Source organism: Boleophthalmus pectinirostris, unplaced genomic scaffold, assembly GCF_026225935.1.
Source record: "Boleophthalmus pectinirostris isolate CB_2022bp ecotype Guang Dong unplaced genomic scaffold, ASM2622593v1 HiC_scaffold_21, whole genome shotgun sequence".
NCBI classification, from domain to species: Eukaryota; Metazoa; Chordata; class Actinopteri; order Gobiiformes; family Gobiidae; genus Boleophthalmus; species Boleophthalmus pectinirostris.
The window spans coordinates 21,387,170-21,408,543 of record NW_026571175.1 but is presented as its reverse complement, the minus strand read 5'-3'; the positions used below and the strand labels follow the sequence as shown (position 1 = coordinate 21,408,543).

The window sequence follows — 21,374 nt, the reverse complement described above, 5'->3', positions numbered from 1 at the left end:
CGTTCAGACTGCAGGGCTTAATGCTCAATTCTGATTTTTTTGTGAAATCCGATGTTTTTGCGAGGTCGTTCACATTTCCAATTAAATGCGACTTGTCTGTGACTTCAGTGTGAACGGTAAACGGCCCGAAAGTGTCCCGCATGCGCACTGGAGGACACGATGACGTCAACCCCATGCGTCAACCGCAGCGAAGCGTGCTCTGTGTTTACGGAAGTTGTCCAAATATGGTCGCGAGCATTGAGCACCTGGCGATTTTACAGTTCCGGTTTCTGCCTGCTTCAGCGCAGAATAGTGACGTTTGTCGCTTGTTAATGACGTGTAGGTCGGATGGATGTGCTTTGGCCGTTCAGACTGAAGTCGCATGTCAAAAGATCAGATATGTATCGGATTCAGGAGCACATATCCAAGTGGCCTGGGTCGCATTTGAAAAATTCGGATCTGTGCCGTTCAGACTGTCATTAAAAGATCGGATACAGGTCACATAGAAGCCAAAAAATCGAATTTGGGTCACTTCAGGCTGCAGTCTGAACGCAGCCTTAGTCACGGAAACGGGAAATGGCTGTTATCCTTTTTTCTATTACTCATTTAAACACAAAATGGAAAACAAACTAATTGTTATCTGTTTTTTCATCTTGGTTTTGGAGATGAATAATGAAGAAAATAGATGTTTTCTTATTGTTTTTTTTATTTTTGGTTTTATACTGAAAAAGAATGAACAAATGATAAACAGACTAACCAGTTTTCTTTTTTTTTTTTTTTTTTGGTTTTGTTTTGTTTTGTTTTTTGCTTCTGGCTTCGTGTTACCATGTGATGTTCTTAAAAAGCTCACATTAGAAGCAGACGTTGAAAAAAGCATTGCCTTTCATTCACTTTGAAATTATTATTGTATGATATTTATTTTATTTTTATGGTGCAACAAAAAAATACTAAAATGACCATATGATGTGAAATTTATTTTCAAAAGTATACTTGTTATTGACCTGTTTGAGATGTTCAAACAGTGTATTAAACCCCAAAAGTTACAGAATTTCTTGTATGTGTGGCTAATTTGAAGCATTTTTGAATATTATAATTTTAATAATATTTGAAATAGTATTGTTTTGTGATTTTTTTAATATATATACATGACATATAAATGACTGTGTTAAAACAAAAAAAGACAACAGTAGATTTTTGTTGATTTATCATTGGTTTACTGGCATATCATGAATTTTGATGAAGAAATAGACCACTTTTTGTGTATATTTAGAACCCATCTTCAATAATCATCTGATGTTATTTTAAACTCAAATAAAAGACCACTGTTAACAATAGACTAGTTTAGCCCATCAAACACTCATCTTTCACGTTCTATTTCTTGCCTTTGGTGTAAACTAGGCCTCCATGTCCAGCAGCTCTTTATATCCAGAGAGAGGAGCAGAGGGAGGTGTGACGGCGAGGGGAGGGCGGAGTCAAAAATACAACAGGGGAAAAAAAACCAAGAGGTGTTCTGACAGTCCTGCTGCTCACCTACCACCAAACATGCACTATTAAAGTTCTCTCTTCTTACTTCAAACTCAAACAGAGCGTGACTCCAAAACTGTACTCCAGGGGGCGTCAGTTGTGTTGACAGGGAGGTATCTTGAAAAAGAGATAAAAGAACAATGGTTTTCTCATGTAGGATCCATGTTCCACTGCTCCCGGCATTCCTCCAGGACCATTGGGAAAAGAGAGGAGTTTACAGGCAGGGCAGGCTCCAAACAAGTGAACAAATCCTGCTAGAGATACAGTATAGAGTAAAAAGTACACACCACTGTTGTAGATGCAGTAGTATAGTGTCGAGTATTGACAGTACTGATGGGTTTAAACATTAGAGAGAATTGATTTTACTAAAGGGCATCTGTGATAGGGTTTGTTGAGATTTCAAATAATGGTTATGACGGCTGGTATGAACATTTAGTGTGAAGCTGTTTCCCTTATGACCTCTTGTAGCTGAGATATTTTCATTACTTATCTTTCTATTTTATTTGTACGTGTACATTACATTTATATAATTACGCCTTATTTGACATCACTCTCTTGCTGTTATTTTGCTACTTATTTACAATTATTATTACCATTTATATTTTTTCTCTTTGTTATTATATTATATTGTGATGTGTGAGCTTCTGTGTCCAATTAATTTCACTTGTGGATCAATAAAGTTTGTCTAAATCTAAGTAAAGAGGTTACACTATCCAAAATTATGATTGAGAATTTCAGCTAACAGTTTAAATATTGTAGAAGTATAGAAGTAGTTGTCAAAAGTTGGGCCACACCATCTCAGTGTTTTTTGTATATGTTTACTACTTTCTACATTTTATATACAAACAGAAGTCGTCAAATGTATGAAGTAAGATATATGGAATTATGAACCAAATGTCTGCCAAAATGTAGAAAGTACAGTAAAAATGTCCAAACTGTTTTGATTTGTAGCGTAGGATCAAATTTAATTTCTATAGCAACTCCTAAGTCACTTAAAGGTGCACTGTGTAACTTTTCTGATGAATGGTTCACCATCTGCTTGGTATGAAATTAGTATATTTCCATTGAGACAAGCAAGTTGTGCCACCAGGCCAAGATACAAGTTAGATCTGTGAAGAGGGAAGCTTTTCAGAGATAAAATGCATGTTTTTCTATGAGTGTGTATACATGCACATCTGTATCCTGGTTATTAGCCATATCCCGGTTATGGCAGAATATATATATACATGCCACAATATTCTGGTTACTGTCTTATTTGTGATACATGCACCATGACAAAACTAGGATACTCAAAACACTTTTAACCAGGATACTGATTTGCATCTATGCACACTCATTGTATTAAACACACACACAGGATTAGGATTAGGATTAGGATAGGTTTAATGCCATAGTGTGGAACATATCAGACGAAGCAATAATTCCCATGGAAACAAAGAGGTAGCGGACTCACACATCAGAAGAGTTACACTGACTATTAAAATGAAATGGTACAATTCAAACTCAAATATCTTCTGTTTTTGTTGCAGGGTGCAGTGATCACGCCAGCCATGGACCACACGATGTCCATGCAGCCAGCCAGCATGATGGGGCCTCTGACACAGCAGATGAATCACCTGTCCCTGGGCACTACCGGAAGTGTGAGCACCTTTACTCTTTAATTTGAACACACTGCACTGCAATCAGACCAAAACCACATCTATTATAGAGGTTCAGTTTGATATGTCTTTTATTTTTTTCAAAACTTGGTGCGGATCAAGACCACAAGAGCTGCTGTTTTGGTGATGCTTTAATCCAGTTGACTGTATTAAAAGTTCTTTCTTCACATTGTTCACACTTATATAGAAAACTCCTCCTTCTCGTTATAATTCATTGAGCATTAATGGACTAACATCCTTTTGACTCAGTTCTGTTTTTATGAACCTCACTAAATCAGGCAGTTTAAAGGGCCTATATTACACAAAATTGCCTGAGCTTTTAGTCATGTTAGAATACTGTTACCTCATCAAAAACATACCTGGAGTTGTGTTTTGTTTCATTCACACATGTCTGAGTAATCCTTTATTTTTCTGTCTATATCTCCAAAGCTCAAAGGTATTTTCTGTTCTTCTTTGTCTACTATACAACATTCTAGACACAGCAATAACAAATCTATGGAAAGCAGCCTGGAAAAGTAACTCAATGCACCTTTAAAATATTTAGTGTCAGATTCCAGGCCAGCTCGATTATTTTCAAGTCCAATTTCTCTGTAAGTAGAATGTTTTTAATGAAAGTACCGATACAGCATTGAGTCCACTTGAGTCCATTTCCTTTCAGTTTTACAGCAGGGCTCAGCTGGCTCCTTGTGTCCTGCTGTTGTGGGTCTGGTCCACAGCTTCAGGTCATGGCCGTCCTCTCATCACAAACATTTGGGTTTCAACACAGTCCACATTGAGTCAAAGAAGGATTTGACATTTCCTTTGAGCAGAGCCAAGGCACCACATGCTCTGTCTCTATCATTCAAACTACATTGTACTCACGGCAGGGTGCAGCTAGAACATACACCGCTGAACAAGTCTTTTTTATTTTATTTTTCAAGAGAAGGCTGAATACTGTGTACTGCTGTGTTCACATGTGTCCTGGTTTGACCCTGCTTTTGTTCAGTTTTTGGATTCATAATGGCAGTCTCAAAGTGAAGGACATGACAAGCATACATGTTAGTTTTTGTAACTTACCAGGCAAAATTTGGACACACTCTCTCATTCATTGTTTTTTTTTTTTCTTCTGTGTTTTAACTACTTTCTTCATTTGATACACATGCAGAAGACATCAAATATATGAAGTAAGATATACTAAGCAATTATGTAGTAATGAAAAGGTACTATCAACTTGGCTAAACATTGCTTAAAACTAAACCAGATCCAGACTTACCAATACCATAGCTTGGAAAACATCTTGTATCAAAACACTGGTATCCAAACAATTGCCCGGGGACCAAATGTGTCTCTCAGGCCATTTTTTGTTGGCCCTCAGGCCCTCAGGCCTCATGCTAAAATTTTACCACTATAACCTCAATATTACACATGTACATTGTCTAGAGATTCAGTTAATCTCCCCAGCCAGTGATAGTAAACCTAATAGCATAAGGTACAGTGGCTCTGTCAAATATGTGAGAAGCTGATTGACTCACTGTACTGACCACCAGTCTGTGCTCCGGCCATCCACTATGTTTCAGTATGTGGCCCAAAATTGTGGACACCCCTGTCTTAAAACAACATCCATTCAACAACACAAGATTGTAAAATTAAAAATTGATCAGTTACTACTACTATAATAGTAAATACTACCTTATATTCATTCTTGATAACAATTTACACCAGGAGCATCAGCTGCATGTAATGTAGGCAGAGCTGCATATGCACATACTTTGAAAAAGCTGCAGTTTACACTAGGGGCAACAGAGTTGTTCTTGTGACACCAGCATCTGTGTATTCTCATGATTAAACACAAAACTTTTCACATTGCTTATGTATTCATTGTTGATTGGATGAAGGGTGTTTTAAATCACAATACAAGAGCTCACAACTAGAGACGATGCTTCGCGTTTACAGCAATTACAAACTGTATCTGTGGCACTTGCATTAATTAAGATACTCACCATTTAACTGTGGTTGTCTGCATCATGAACCTTTTCCTTCAGAAGTTGTTTTATATTTATCTTAGCTGTAAACTTTCCATAGTCCCTCATGAGTCATTCCCTGAGCTCCTGATGCGAATGGTGTTTACGTGACTGCAGTGGTTTTAGTGAGCATATTTTGAAAGGGCATCGGAACTTTATTTTGACACCACCTGCTTATTTCCTGTCTTGCTCCTGCTAAAAAGCCTGGAGATGCTCCGTTGACCCTGAAAAATTAGAACTCAAAACTAATTTGAGAGGTGCATAGCGTAATGACGGCAGTTGGATTTACACTGCTGGTGTAAATTGTCCGACCGGTGAAAATGGAAAGCGATACCTGCCCGCGTGTATGCTGCGCATATGCTGCGCTGCTGCTCTTACACTCTGTTACTGCTTTGGTGTAAATTGGGGGTAAGTAGTATTCCTTAAAGCACTTTCTTATAATAAACAAGATTGTTCCACTCCTTATGACTTATGCAGGACATGTTAAACACATTTCCTCTCACAGCTTACATGGACTTTGCACCTCTCACTCTCCCTCCCTCCTTCGCCTTCTTGTCACTCCTTAAATCACTCTCTCCTGTCTATCACTCCATCACTCCTCCAGTCTTCCATAAATAGGCCTCTCTCTCTCCTGGATCAGTCTGACTTAAAGGTGTCATATGGGGCTCTGAAGGGCTTGCCTCACTGCTCCAGGCCACTCCAGCCAATACTTATTCCACTACCTCCACCTTTGATCTCCCTCTCTGCCTCTTGTGTTATATGCAGTGGAAAATGGACCTAACACACTCAAGGACTTTTATAGAGCATATTTAGGACCGCCTTTTTAATTTTGTAAAGACTCATGACATTTTGAATGAATTACTTGGATGATTTTTTTGGCTTGACTGGTTAAAGGTGGGGAAACTTACTGTGACATAAACAGAAATATAAACAGATCAAAAATTAATTGGTTTACTTTATTTGTAGCATAGCTTGAATCAGATGACTTAAATTTGCTTCTGTAGTGGTAACAGTAAGATTTTTTTTGTAATTACAGTTAAATTATGGTCTGAATAATCAGGACTATTGATTAACCAAAAGATTTGACATCTCTGCTGTGGGTAGGTTAAAAATCTACCATTTCTACAATTTACTGTGCATTTGACCCGTCCTTCAATGCCACTGGAATCCCTCTCCAGATTAGTGAAAGTTTTGTTTTGTCACATATGCAGGATTAACGGTCATGGAAATCCCGGAAAAGTCATGGAAATTGAAAATGTCATTTTCAAGGCCTGGAAAAGTCATAGAATTTGTAATTTGAATGTCATGTATCCAAATGATTTTACTGAAGGTGTATGAAGTTTAAAAACACTATGGAGCACTTCATGTTTTATAAGTATTTTAAGATATGGAAATCTAGACAGACTAATGATAAAAGATTACTCCAGGGTTCCCACTCTTTTTCACAAACAAACAAAAACAAAACAACAAAATTTCTAAACGTTTCCATGACTTTTTCATGACCTATAGTGAATTTTCCATGACTTTATGGCACCCCACATGTGTAGAATTGAGCATAATTTTAGGACTCAATATGAAATGTTAACCCTTTCCACTCACCTTATGGTTTGGTATTATAGTTTTTTAACATTCAAAATACTGTGAGTGCATTTATTGTCGTCTCTTTTAAACAAAAAGTTTCAAGTTTTCAGTTTGCGAAAGATCTCAGCCTAAATCTGTGTGTTAAACATGTGTGAATGAAACAAAACTAAATTCCAGGTATGATTTTGATATGGAAACAATGTTCTAACAGTACAGAAAATAGCATAATATGGGCCCTTTCAGTTGTACAGCCTTGTATTTATGGTGTCTATTTCTGTTATATTGTAAAAGAAGAGACATTTATTTAACATGGCAGAGTTGGAGACAGTTACTGCATATAATATATTTCATTTCATAATAAAACAAAATGGAAATCGTATTTTTAATGCACTGCCTTTGTACTTTTACTTCATAATAATATATCAGTAGTGTGAATATCAGTATCAGTTAGCCTTAGTTCTGTGTGTAAATGGTTCAAACAGTGTGGTATTGTATCGCATTTCTGGCCATGTGTTTCCAGGTGAGCTGTGAGCGACTGTGCCTCCATTTTGGATCTGTCAGATTGCCCCGCGCAGCCATAATCTGCCCCAGCTGCGCTAACAGGCAGGATTAGAGACAGGCTAATCTATGGTGATGGCTTGTGATGTTTGATGGCTTGTATTAACGCTAGAATGTGGGTTAGGGCCTCTTTTTCTTCCTCCTCGCTCCCTCTTTGCTCCTACTTTGCCGGCTATCCTGAGGCGATTTGCTTTGTAGCCCAAGTTTTTCTCGGCACACACGACATGCCACACTTGATCATGGTGAATATTTCAGACGTGTTTCACATTAGGGCGTCTCTCTGGGAAGTCCTGGAGTCTTTTATAGTTGTGATTGAGAAAACCTGGCACCGTTTACATCTGCAGCTTTTCACCAAATAAACTGGACTAATGCTGTCACGATCATTTGTTGCCTTTCCTTCGCGTTTGATCCATCGACTAAACTGTCCTGATCTATAGGTTAGGTTTGTTTATTTGCCATTTGTAGTTAATAGTGCATTGCGCAACTTTCACCGGTTTGTCTGGAATGTTCCACAGTGTGACATTAAACAGCTCTACCTTACATTTATTCACTTACAAGTGGGTTTATAGCTCAAAAATACCCTAGAAAAACAGACATTCTGACTGTGAGCGTGGTTGCCTCTCCACAGATCTGACCCGTAACTTGGTCTGGTTTGGTCTCCATGGAGAAAAGCATTTGACGGCCCCTCCTCTAAAAAGTTACACAATGCAACTTTAAAAACAATCTAGCATTTATTCATTACGGGTGTTTCTATTGCTCAAAAATACAATCATTCTCTCTGAGTGAAGCTTGAGATATAGCTTTAATCTAACCGTGGAACATTCTAGACAAAGCAGTAACTGTCCACCAGAAAAGTTGAACAATGAACCTTTAAAAAACACATTGGAAAAACAATAGACAATCATTACAGACCATATATTTGCACTGTGAAATAAATAAGCTACAAATAAGATTGAATAGCCAAAATATTGTGGTGAAGTGCATTGTTCAAGGTTAAGACACTGGGAAGTATTCAGAAATAAATAAATGTAATAAGCATTTTTTACATCTATTTGGCCATAGTTCTAGTGCATGTGCAAGAATCTCAGTTACCAACCTTAGAAACAGTCAAAGGCTTGTTTTTTCAAGCAAGTAAGGTATTAATAACTTCCCGTTTCGGTTCAGTCTCATCGTGTTCCTGTCTTATGTCCAGGTAAAGAGAAAGAGTTGAGCAGGAACAGCATCTGACATAAAACCTTTCACATGATTACACTGTCTCCTTCTGGTACGGTGTGGTGTTTTTTTTGTTTGTTTGTTTTTTGTTTTTTTTTCCCCCCATTTTGGTCAGAGACTTATTCTTTGCCCCAAAATGGCACCTGTCTGACTTGCCTCCATCCCCAGCTCCTCTGAGTGCAGACTGAGGCCACACCCCCAGGACATGGCTCTCCTCCGTGTGTCTATGGTTGTGGTTAAAACCAGTCTCCAAAGAACTAAATGTTCTTGTTCCACCCATGCACTGATTACAACAGGGATTTCCAAGAACTGGCTCTTATTTTGCACCAAGCCCTGGCTCCTGACCAGGCCTGGTGCTGGTGCTGGTGGTGGTGTGGTGGTGGTGATTTTTGGTGATGTTGTTATGGGGCATGTGCGGCAGCAGTCAATGCAAAGGAATTCTTCTGCCTTTCCAAACTTTTCTGCTTGATTTGACTTCCTGAGACGGAGTTGTCAGCCTTGATTAAGTTGACTCCAGAATGCTAAAGATCTGTGTTTATGGATGGTACTCATAAAAATGCACGCCATGTTCTTTTGCCTGATTTATTTGACAGTGCGTGTTGTTTATGAATCACTTTATTTACTAACTCACTCACACGTAAGTGCAGTCTATCTGTCACATGTACTCTCGCTCGTGCACAAGTGCATGTGTGCTCCATATTTAACATGTACAAGTCTCATGTAAATAAACAAAGTGTGAGGATGAGGCCTGGAGCTGCTGTGTTTGACACAACACAGGTGACCTTCCTCGCCTCGTCGAAGCCAGGAGTGTGTTGTCATGGTGACAGCAGTGATTGACAGGTTCTGTGTTGTGGGGAGACAGATCTGTATGAAATGCTGTCCCCCATTATCAGGGCCATCCTCTCGGTTTCCTTTTGGGATGAACAAGTACAGTGCATTATTTTAAAAGCCCTCCAGCACTGCCCTGGCACTTTTAGATTTACAAGAATTTGGCCTGAGACTCCACCAGGATATGAGCAACTATTACATTAGAACTATTCAACAGAAGATCTTCAATTAAAAAAAAAGTTATCTTATATTTTGTGTCATTTCCGAAGATACACTGACATTGTAATATGAGCTATTTGAAAATAGCAGAGCTCTCCTGTGCAGTGCTCCCGTTTCAGATGAATGAGTGTGCTGTATTTAAAGGTGACATTGATTGTGGCCAGTGTGGATCTCTTCAGACAGATGTTAACAAAGTCTAGAGGCACAATGACTTTTGTGAAGTAAGCGGCTGCTCCAGACTGCAGCGGTCCCTCCTGTGAGATCAATAGTCATCAGAGTCCATCCCCACACTGGCCCTCCATTAATAACACACTGAGTGCTCCCACCAACTGTTTATGTCCAGCCTGCACACAAGTCTGCAGCCTCAGTCCTGCTCTGGTCCTGTTCTCTGGGACTACTAACAGCCTCCTATGTGACAAAAACATGACACTATCTTTATATTATTATTCACTATTTTCCAATTGATAAATGCGTTTCTGTAAGTTCTCAAAACAGATTTTAACCTGCAACTTTATGCTCCATCCTCACGCTTCTTCCGTCCTGATGCCTGAGCTGGACCAGCACTTATACATTTTATTATAAGTGTATTATTATATTTTATATTTATTATATCTAAACACACGGTTGTTTGTGGTATGTTGTGTGTGGAGGTGTTGTGTGACGGTGCTATGTGACGTGTGTGTGTGGTGTTGTGAGGAGATGTTGTGTGGCGGTGTTGTTGTGTGGCAGTGTGTGTGTGTGTGTGTGTGCGTGTGTGTGCGTGTGTGTGTGTCCGTGTGTGCGTGTGTGTGTGTGTGTGTGTGTGTGTGTGGCAGTGTTGCATGTGGTGTTGTGTGGTGGTCTTGTGTGTGTGTTATGTTGTATGTGGAGGTGTGTGTGTGTGTGTGTGTGTGGCAGTGTTGTGTGTGTGTCGTGTTGTGTGGCGGTGCACTGGGCTCCCAGCGTCCTGTCTGTATGGATTTCTGTAGCTGCTGCATTGCAGTGTGACTTCCTGCCGTAGTTCAGCTGTGTGTCATGGGGAGTGATGAAGAGGAGACAGAGGAGTGATGAAGAGGAGACAGAGGAGTGATGAAGAGGAGACAGAGGAGTGGCCTCAGAGCCTCTCGTTAAAGAGCTGTTCATCAGCATACGCAGGACCATCTGCTGCACACAGGTGTGTGGCACCTAGATCTGTGACTACCACCCAAGTACACCCTATTACTGCCAATTAGGGAGGCTTTCTACTGCCCAAACCTGTCTGCGCCTATGGACACGGACGTATTCAGACTTGAAATTGGACAAAAATCATCTTTATCACCATGGCAACCCCATTCACTGTAGTCAGGCCTGACATGCTCCTGACTCTGTACAGTAGAGCCAGCAGAAATATGCCCCGCTCAACCTGTCACATTAAATAGGTTAACTAATGGTTATGGAAGAAGGAAAAATCATATTACATTTTCTTGTTAAGCCTAATTTAAATTCCTTTTGCAGTTCTGCAGAGAAATCTAACGTTTCAAATGGACAGTCTCCTTTGACAGGAAGATTTTGATAGGGCTAATTATCTCTGTACTGGGCTTCATTTGCTTTCAGCCCCCTCACAGGTGAGCTGGCTGAATAAGTTAAGGGCACAAAAACAGTGCGTTGCTAAATTGGTATGCACGCTCGGAGGTGGGCAGGGAGAAGGTCACTGGAACAATCTGATGGGCCTTTTAGACTGTGGCAGGTGCAGAGACACGCTGACAGGTGAGAGCCGAGCGTAGAGCTCTGAGCTAACGTGTCAGGGAGTCTGGACACATGGCTCTGCGCTCACTGTGACACCCTGTAGGTGACACCCTGTAGGTGACACCCTGTAGTGTGATAACCTTAAATCCACATAACAAACACACTAACATCCGTCCCCGGGACATGGGCTCTGGTGGAGGGGGAGGTAATCACCCATGTCTCTGGCCTTTAGCTGCTCTCATTAGCGCTGAGCACTGGAGCTGTACCCGATCCATTAGCAACGCTGCCAGTAATGACACTTCAGACGCACCTCAGGCCCTCAGCCAATGAGCACGAGTCCTTCGCCACTGTCCCTCTACTGTCCCCCACTGTCCTCCTCTGGCCCGCTGTGAGTCCCTTTGTGAGTACCTTTCTGAGGCCCTCTGACAGGCCCTCTATCCGGGCCTCTGTCCCCCTGCATGAGTCCCTCTGTCCCCCTGGGTGAGACCTCTGTCCCTCCCTCTGTCCCCTGTGACAGTTCTTTCGTAGTGGGGTGGCAGTGGCTCTAGGGGAAACTGCTGTTGTGTCCTTATGTAAGACACTTCACTTTGGATGGTGGTGCTCAGAGGGGCCAATGACGCAGACTGGTAACTTTGCTTTGTCAGTCTGCCCCAGGGCAGCTGTGGCTACAGCAGTAGTGTTGCAGTGACTGAATAATGCACTAATGTAAAGTCTGATTATTTGTGTGAATGTCTTTTAAGGGGAATGGATGAAGTATCTCTCCACCTGTATCTCTCTATCTACTTCTGTAGTATGTTGTGCACATGGAGAGTGCTCTGGTTCATCCTGTGCTCTGCCAGTGTTTATTAAAAAGACACACATGGTACTCACATGAGTGTGAGGACAGCTCCAGCTCTGCCCTGACTCTGCAGCTGTGTAATCAGACCTGTGTCACATGTGTGAAATGGCCATTGCAGAGAGAGTCGCGCTTAAGAGCCGGGGCAGCCATGACTAACAGAGTGTAGGCCACAGGCAGCAGGCAACACTCTTTTCTCCTCTCTTCTCTCCACTCTCCCTCTCCTCTCTCCCTTCTCTCCTTTCTCTCCTTTCTCTCCTCTTCCCTTTCTCATCTCTTCTCTCTCCTTCCCTCTCCCCTCTATCCTCTCTCCTCTCTTCTCTTTCCTCTCTTCTGTCTTTTTCTCTGTCTTCACTATCTGTCTTTTTTCTCTCTTGCTTTGGGCTGTGACACGGTGCATTTTCCGCCTGTGTGGTACAACAGCAGGACAACTCTTCCTCCTCTTCCTCCTGTCTTCTCTCGCTGGATCTGTTCTGGTCACAGTATGGTGCAGTTGTATTCTTCTAGCCCCCTCTAAAGGACACGGATTGCATTGCAGGCTTTTGCACATGGGCAGTAGATACAGTTTAAGTGCGTATGATTCTCAAGTATTGACTTAACTTTGTGGCATAATATCTAATGAAAACATAAATTATAGTTTTATACCAATAAAGAAGCAATATGGGAAGAAAAGTTGAAAACATGTTGAACAATACAGGAAGCAAAGAACTCTATTTTAGAGAGATATTGATGACATTAGACGGGAGAATTTTCTCCAAAGTTTTAGTTTTTTTGTTGTTGTTTTTTTACATTTCTATTTGTCAAATATTACTTCTTGTGTACATTAGATGACTTTTGGCTCAGTGTACTACATGGTTGCTAGGTAACAGTTGTGGAATTCCCTAATATGGTGTCGTGATTTCAATTCAGGAAGTAAACCTAAAAAATTTGCCAAACTTGGGTGAAAAAAAAGTGTATGTTTGTGTAAAATCTTAAATATAATGACTTTAGCTGTGGTTTTGTAAAATGAGTAGTCTAACCTGTCATAGGCACTTAAAGACTTCAGGTATATAGTTGTATATTGTTGTTTACTGTGACATATGTATGACTGATCATTGTCTTGTGTGTGTGTGTTTCAGTACATGACTGCTGCAGCCGCTGCGGCGCCTATGCAAGGGACCTACATCCCCCAGTACACTCCTGTGCCTCCCACCGCCGTCCCAGTCGAGGTGAGACCCCCACTCACTAATATGGCCACTTTTATTATTATTATTATTAACACAGCAAACAACACAGCCTGTAGGAAGTATTTACTGCAAAAATCAATATCTAGGTAAGTTAAAATGTCTGAAATTAAGAACATTTCAGTTTACTAGAGTAGATTCAGCTTGACAAATAAAATGATCTACCTCTGTGTTTCTCTTACATTAGATTAGACAACATTAGATTTAGTTTCATATTTTAAGTGCAAAGAAGTGTTCATTTTACTTGTCAAGTGAAATTTACTCAAATCATAATAAAACTTCCAAATTCGTCATCTTAACTTGGCTAGATTTGAGTTTTTGCAGCGTTAGGAGTGCAAGGTTCAAATAAGAAGTTTATTGAAAATGAGGCCACTACCTTTTTTCTAATTATTACGCTGCACTGTTTTCAACCAGATCCAGAGTTTTAAACATAGACACATTTTGATTAAAGGTGCACTGTGTAACTTGTCCAATGCAGAGCCTATCACCTGCTTGTGATGTGTCTAGAATGTTCCACAGTCTGGCCATGAATTTAAGAATCTCCATGGAGATTTGCAAGCCAAATTACAGGTTAGAAAACACACAAAGGACTCATTTGAACAGGACTACCTTGAAGCTGAAAGTAGAACGCAGAGTCTGGATGTAATGCGTTAAACTTTACCTAACAACTATTTTTTTCTTGACTCATAAAAGAAGATGAGGCAGAAGACCTTTTTCTAATTAATGCACTGGAGGTTTTTTACACTTGCTAATCATAATATTCCAAGTCCTGAAGTTGTAAACATAGATACTTTTGGATGAAATTATTATAAGGACATGAACATACACTCAAAGGACCCTTCTGAAGAGAACTACCTTGAATCACCTTTACTTTTGCTAATATCTGCATTCCTTCTTCTTGAAAGTTTTTCTCGCTTTCCGCCACTTTCGTCTCTCTTTAAATAGACAGATCTCATTGGACTTTCTCATTTCATGATAAAACTGAGGATACATTGAGGTGGAGAGTAAGAAAGATGGTGCACCGAGAGCCGAGGCAGATGAGGCGGAAGTTTGATTTGGGAGAAAGACATTTAAAGTTGGAGGCAGACTTTGTCACTTTCTCGCCGCGCGTCTGGGCCTGTGGCAGTTTTTAAGCGTTGATCATCCCTCACATGAGAAGAGGGGGCCGGACAGACGAGCGGCGGGTGGGGGCGTGTGGGGTGGGGCGGGGGGGGGGGGGATGTCTGCGGTTGACAGGCGCTGCTTTCAGATGGACGATCACCGGAGCGGCAGGCGGCGACAGGGGCAGGAGTGAGAGACACAGAGCCGGGGGGACTGTCTTGCTCCTGTCCCAGCCTGTACGGGCCGCTAGCCTCCCAAAAGCTTTTATCCACACGCACGCACATACACACACATATACACACACGCACACACTGACAGCTCCTTCTGACACAGCCATTAGTCCCGGTGTCTATCTCCCCCCACGCGGTGACAGAAGAGAGAGATGGAGCCAGGAAGTAGCCCGTGGCATTTCCTCACCTGTTTTGGTCCTGAGCCCCACACGCCCACAGCAGCAGCAGCGGCAGCAGCAGTGGCAGAGTGGTGAACATCGGAGTAGAAGCGCTTCCCGAGGCTGATGAATGGACACAATGCGCTATCCTTGAGAGCTTGTTAAACGTGATTGAAATGAGGCCATAGCACAGACGATCAGTAATGGAAGACCGATGCACTGGAGGGCAAAGGGGATTTTCAATTTCAAGTTTTACAATCTAATTTTCAAAGAGATAAAGGCACATTGTAGGAAACTGGAGAACTGAGTTTGCAAATGTGAAAGTTTTTTGTTTGTAAAAAGTGTTAACATTGTGAGCTATAAATATGGTGTAGTCGGTTTTTGAAAGCACAATTTAAAGGAGCGCGGTGTAACATTTTTGGTGAGAGGGTCCATCTGCTGCTTGTTTCCATGGAAATGTTAGTGTTTCCATGACATAAGATGTGCTTATCTTGTATTTATTTAATTATAGCTTTTTGTTGCTGAAAAATACCTGGAAAATCCTCTATTCTTACTGCATGTGGGGTCGCCTTTCCACAGATCTGACATATAACTTGGTCTGGTCTCAATGGAGAAAGATACATTTACTGTTTACTGTGGAACATTCTAGGCAAAGTAATATAAATATCTCCATGGAGAAAAGTAGGTGGCGGACCAAAAAAAACTTAGAGATTGTTACGCTTTAAGAAAATGTAAAATGTGACTTTGCAATTTCAGTTTTCACCCTGGGAATATTATGCAAACGTCATTCACAGTTTGTGCACATAGAGAATGCTTTGTCCCTTTGCTAAGTGTGTCCTGTGTGTGTGTCGCCGTAGGGAGTAGTGACGGACTCTCCGCAGACGGTGGCGCCCTCGTCACAGGAGGTGAGCGGGCAGCAGCAACAGATGCAGGTGGACTCTGACCACGTCCCAGCATACTCCTACCAGTCCAAGTGAGAGCTGTTATACTGACCAACAACTGCACCAGACACTGTCAGGGTTAACACGCTGTTATTAAAGGGCCCGTGATACTCTGTTTCCTGATTTATGTTATAATGCTATTTCCTTATTAAAACATACCTAAAGTTGTGTTTGTTTCATTCACACATGTTTAACACACAGATCCTGCACATTTAGACTGAGTTCTTTTCTCAAACAGAAAACAGTCTGTTCCATCTGGTGATGTCATGTGGTAATAAATAGGGGTATAATGATATCCAAGGCTCATGATACAACATCGTCACGGTATGAACCTCACTGTACGATATTTATTGTGATATTTTGTGGAAGCAAAACTGTTAACAAAACTGTTAATATGCTACTTTTTCCTCTTAAAATGCCTTGACAAGACTTAAAAGTGCTTAGAACTGTTATGTCTTCATGTAGTCTACACTGAAATGGAGCAAAGGATCATGGTCTATGTAGTTCCCTCTGTCTTTTTTAACTATTGCTGCACCATAACTCTTAATTTAAGCAAAGAGACTTGTAATTCGTAATATTGTGATGGTCCACGATATTATTGTGAGAACTCTGACGATTCAATATCAAGATATTTCGGTTATTGCTACACCCCTAGTAATAAAGGAAGAGCTCCACTGTGTTTTCAAAGTAGATAAACCTTCACTAGAATCATCTGGATAATTTCAACCCTGGAATTTCCAATCTCTAGTGAACAAAAGGTAAAATGTAGCTGTTAACTTTTAAAAATACCACTACATCTCATCACAAGGTGATGTATTTTGAGCTTTGGAGATGTAGACTAATAATAAAGGGTCACTCAGACACGTGTAAATGAAACAAAACACAACTCCACTTATGTTTTTGATGACAACAACATTATAACTTGTTAAAGCTCACAAGAGTCAATTTAGCGTAATATAAGACCTTTAAAGAAGGCCTAACACTGTAAATGGTATAATATATATAATTGGTGTCAAAGACTAATAGTTTCTTGTTCATTGCCCCTTGTACAGCATATAGCTACAAATTCTGAAAATGAAATTCATATTATCTTTGGGTGCCAAATTTAGTTGGAAATAATGTTCTGGAAATGGCTCCACTTTGATGTAATAGCTAATTTCTGCAGTCAGACTCTGATCATTTAGGTTGTCCAAAGATTGCCCATTAGAATATCATGATTACTTGTAATTTGTAATATCCGGTGGTGAGCGCTAATAAGGAAAGCCTTCTTCAAAATGTCACCCAACTTGTTTTTCACAGAATTTTGTATCTTAAAGGGCTCATGTTACGCTGTTTTCTGATCTATGTTATAATGTTGTTTCCTCATCACAAACATATCAGTAGTCGTGTTTTGTATTATTCACATGTTTAACACACAGATCCTGCATATTTAGGCTGAGTTCTTCCTTCAAACAGAAAACACTCTGTTCCACCTTGTGATGTCATGAGGCAAGACAGGAACTACTCCATATATCATCATGAGAATCATTTGGATAATTTCAGTTCTGGAACTGCCAACTAAGGCTACGTTTATACTGAAACATATCACTGGATCACCACATCAGAAAAGATTTACGTCCAGACACTTTGTTTCTGTGTATGCAAGCCTTCCCTTTCCACACAGATTTGAGCATATTTGTTTACATTTTACAGAAGCGAATCTTAAAACCGCATGGCTAATTTGCATAAAATGAGCGTTCAAAAAACATCTCGCTATTGTGCGCTGATGCAGTTCAGCTTCTGTCGGACTAAAAAGGACACAACTCGGTGGAATATGAGTGTTCTTTCTGTGACAGAGAAGTGTTCTGCTAATGGTGAGTCTGTGCTTCTATCGTGTTGGAAATGGTTCATATGAAACTTTTCCGAGATTATACGTCTGCAGGTCATTCTAGCCTCTTGAATTAAATATATATTCTAGCGTTTTGGCGGTGAATTACTTCACTGCGCGTAGACCTACACACCTATGTGTGGTGCTGGATCAGATCCGTACTCAGATGAATTCTTGGGAGCTGGCGGCACTAGATCGTTTCATCTCTGGAGCCGTTGTCCATCGGATTAGTGTGGACGAACACTGGATCCGCAACTAAAGCGACTCGAATACGTACAAGTGTGGATGCCGCCTAAACAAAAGATAAAAGGTTCCTGTTAACTGGAAAACTACTGCTTCATGAACTCACAAGGTGGAACAGAGCATTTTGAGCTTTGGAGGTGTAGACAGACTAATAATAAAGGCTTAGCCACATGTGTAAATGAAACAAAACAAAACTCCAGGTATGTTTTTGATGAGGTAACAACATTATAACATGGCTTAAAGCTCAAGAGCCAACTTTGCATAATATAGGACCTTAATATGTTGAATACAATTAATTATCGTAAATATAATAAATACAATAAACATATTTCACAATATTAAAGCCAGAAATCAAGACAAATGACCTAATGGAACTTTGGGATAGCAGAAGTGTAGTACAAATGGGGCGCTAATCAAATAAGACAGTAATGATTGTAAAGTGCAGTCTTGTGTTAGCGTAGCTGTAGTGTCCTTGTGAGAAGTGCTGATTCCGGCGTCTCTCGGCTCGTCAGCTGTCATCACCAGAGCCCTGTCCTGTTTGTAATATTGTTCTTTGATTACAGTCTCCTAGCTCCTCGTCTCCTCACTGCTCTCTCTTCCTCTGCCCCCCTCTCATCAGATAGCGGCGGTCGAGCGAGTGGTCCTGTGACAGCGTTGCCTTGAGACAGAAGGTGGCTGCACTGTGAACGCGGAGGAAAAGAAGAGAAAAAGATTGCTTCCAGATTGCCCAGGCACCAAAAAAAAACAGACAATTTTTTCATTTCCTACCTGGCCTACGAGAAAAACCACACAAAACAGAAGGAGGCGAGGAGGACGCTAAGGAACGCATAGGGACAAGACTGGGCACAGTGCAAGATAGTTTAGTCTGGAACCTGCCTGAAGGGCTGGGCTGAAGCTTGAAATGTTTCTCAAAAAATGAAATTAAAATCATAAAAAAAAAATATAGAAAATTACAAAAAAAAAATTAACAAAAAATATTTTAAAAAAGGATGAATGCGCAGGTAGGTGATGAAGTTTATTTTGTAATTAAAACAGGGGTTTGAGACACACACAGAGATTGTCTTCCTCAGATATTAAGCTATGTTTCTTTTCACTCTTTTTTATGTTGTAGTGTTAAATTTTAGTTTTCTAGATATATTCAAAAGTGTTTTTCTTTTTGGAATCTTCATGGCCTTAATTTCAAGGGCGCTAGAAACTTTTTAACTCCGAAGTCCATAAGAGGACAAAAGTTAACGCGAGGAGTTTTGGACCATGCGGCGGAGTTGTTCTACAGAAAAAAATCTATGACATAAGCTGTACAGATTTAATAGAGAGCTTTTTCTTTTAGAGGAAAACTTTGATAATTATGTGAGAGGTAACTATGTGTCTGTGTGGGGATGGACTCTAGGGGGGGTGATGCTATGAAGAGATTTCTCACATCGAGGAAAAAGAAAACATGCTGCACTGTGGATGCAGAGCTCAACTTTTTTATGACCATGTTTATGATTTTACAAGAGTTGCTGTCGATGACATTAGTGCTTTTTATCTGCCACATTTGATCTTTTTTATGAGCTTTAAGATGTTTTTAGCCCGCTTTGCTTGTCACACTGCGTAACATGAAAAAAGTGTTCAGAGTTTAAAGGTGCGCCGTGTGACTTTTCAGGAGGGGGGTTTGCCACAAGCTTGTCTCCATGGAGATCACATTGCTTTGCTTTGGAATATTTTGTTGCATGGCATGGCGACTTATCTTGCGGACATTTATTAAATTATTTGTGTAGGAAATTGTAAAAAAAAACAACAACAAAAAAAACACCTTGAAAACGTACATCATTAGTCTACAGATCCAGCTCTTAATTTTGACCTGGTTGCGTCATCAGCTTGTCTCAATGAAGATGATTTTAATGCCATACCGTGGAACATTCCAAGCAAAGCAGTAATAAATCCATGGAGACACACTGGCGGAGCTTCCATCAGAAAAGTTGCATAGTGCAGCTTTAAAATTCACATGGATAAAAAATCTGGCAGTGAAACAAACCAGTAGATAGAGTACAGTAGGAGCTTACGGTTTAAACCAATCAGCGCAAAAGCAATAGAAGAAATTGTTGACAATTTCTGTAGTCTTTCCTAGGTGTGGGTACATGCAGCCCGTGGATGGCCATTTTTATACCAAAGATGAAGAGAAGTGACCGCGTGGACTCCTGTTTGAGTTTCTCTTTGGTTTGTTCTGATGATGTTTGTGACGTTGTTGTTGTTACTGTTGATATTGTTGTGATTGTTGTTCTTGCTGTTGTCGTTGTTTTCTTTATTTTCGGATTTGACCCTGACGGCCGGACCAGTCTCTCCTCCTCTTCCTCCTCCACACACTCACCAACCAGGGTTCTGTTCAAATCCTCCTCTCCCTGGACGATGTCTGATCCTGTGGGAGGAAAGCGACGTTGAAAACTACTCAATTTGGCTGGCTCTGTTGTCGTGGCCATCGATATTATATGATTCCTCTCCTCGTCCTTCTTCCTCCAGTGTTCTTTCTCCACTTAAAACATGGACTGATGAAGCTGTGGACCTGAAGTGAGAGTCACCCTGCTGCTATCCAACCTCCTTTCCACCTCCATCAAACAAACCAGGTCATGTTTTCACCAGATGAGAGTTGTTTAATGTGCATCAAAAGAAAAAAAGAAAAAACATGGCAAACAAACAAGTTATATTTTAGCTGAAAAATGCGAAATTCAAAGTATCAGCCGAGTTTTATTCATCTCTTTATTATGGCAGAAGTCTAACTGACCTAGCACATGACTTTACTTTACACATACACACATAACTTTTCTCATGTAGGATCTGCTACCAGCTTGTCCCCATGACAACGTTATTGCTATGCCTGAAAGGTTCCACAGTATGGCATGGAACGTATTTATCTTGTGTTTAAACAATTACAGGTGTTTTTATTGCTCAGAAATACATTGTAAAACATGGGTTCTTACTGTGAGTGGGCTTGCCTCTCAACAGATATGATCCATAACTTGACCTGGTGGGAGATGAGATAAGTTTAATGCCATACAGTGGAACATCTCCATCTCAAAGTATTATATTTGGTCATATTAATAATTAAAATATGCATTCATTATGGATTTTTGTACATAAAATAAACTTTTGATTGATTAGATTGGATTTCCAGACTTACACAAAAAAAAAACTTTTAAGTAGATAAGTATCAATTAGAAAATAGAGTGTAATATTTAAAGCAATACACAAAGCCAGCCCAGTCTTGAAACTGATCCAGCAAAATGTACGCTAGAAATATTTTAAAATGAAATTGAAGCCCAGCTATAAATTATGCCGGCGTTGTCCACTCAAGCTAATTATGTTACAGAGATGAGAGAAAATACATTGTGGAAAGTCTAACTCTGTAACCATGTAAACAGCATTATCACATTATACAAACAGGCAATAGTTTTAAATAATAATGATAATAATAATAATAATGTTCCACAGTATGACATTAAACAGTTCTCCCTTACATTTATTCAATTACAGATGGTT

At 40.2% G+C, this 21,374-nt stretch overlaps 1 protein-coding gene across 2 annotated transcripts in view; it reads left to right on the top strand.

The window, feature by feature from the left end:
• The window catches only part of rbms3 (RNA binding motif, single stranded interacting protein), a 446,391-nt gene extending 425,530 nt beyond the window's left edge, over positions 1–20,861 (top strand). Inside the window, exons 11-14 of one of the 2 annotated variants that reach the window (XM_055157285.1) lie at positions 3,033–3,143; positions 13,217–13,306; positions 15,668–15,715; positions 18,481–20,861. In XM_055157285.1, the coding sequence (XP_055013260.1) occupies positions 3,033–3,143; positions 13,217–13,306; positions 15,668–15,715; positions 18,481–18,510 (279 nt within the window). In that variant the 3' untranslated portion in view covers positions 18,511–20,861. Of the gene's footprint in view, positions 1–3,032; positions 3,144–13,216; positions 13,307–15,667; positions 15,784–18,480 lie in introns of both variants that reach the window. The other variant, XM_020932479.2, reaches the window with a different exon arrangement.
• The last annotated feature ends 513 nt before the right edge of the window (positions 20,862–21,374 follow it).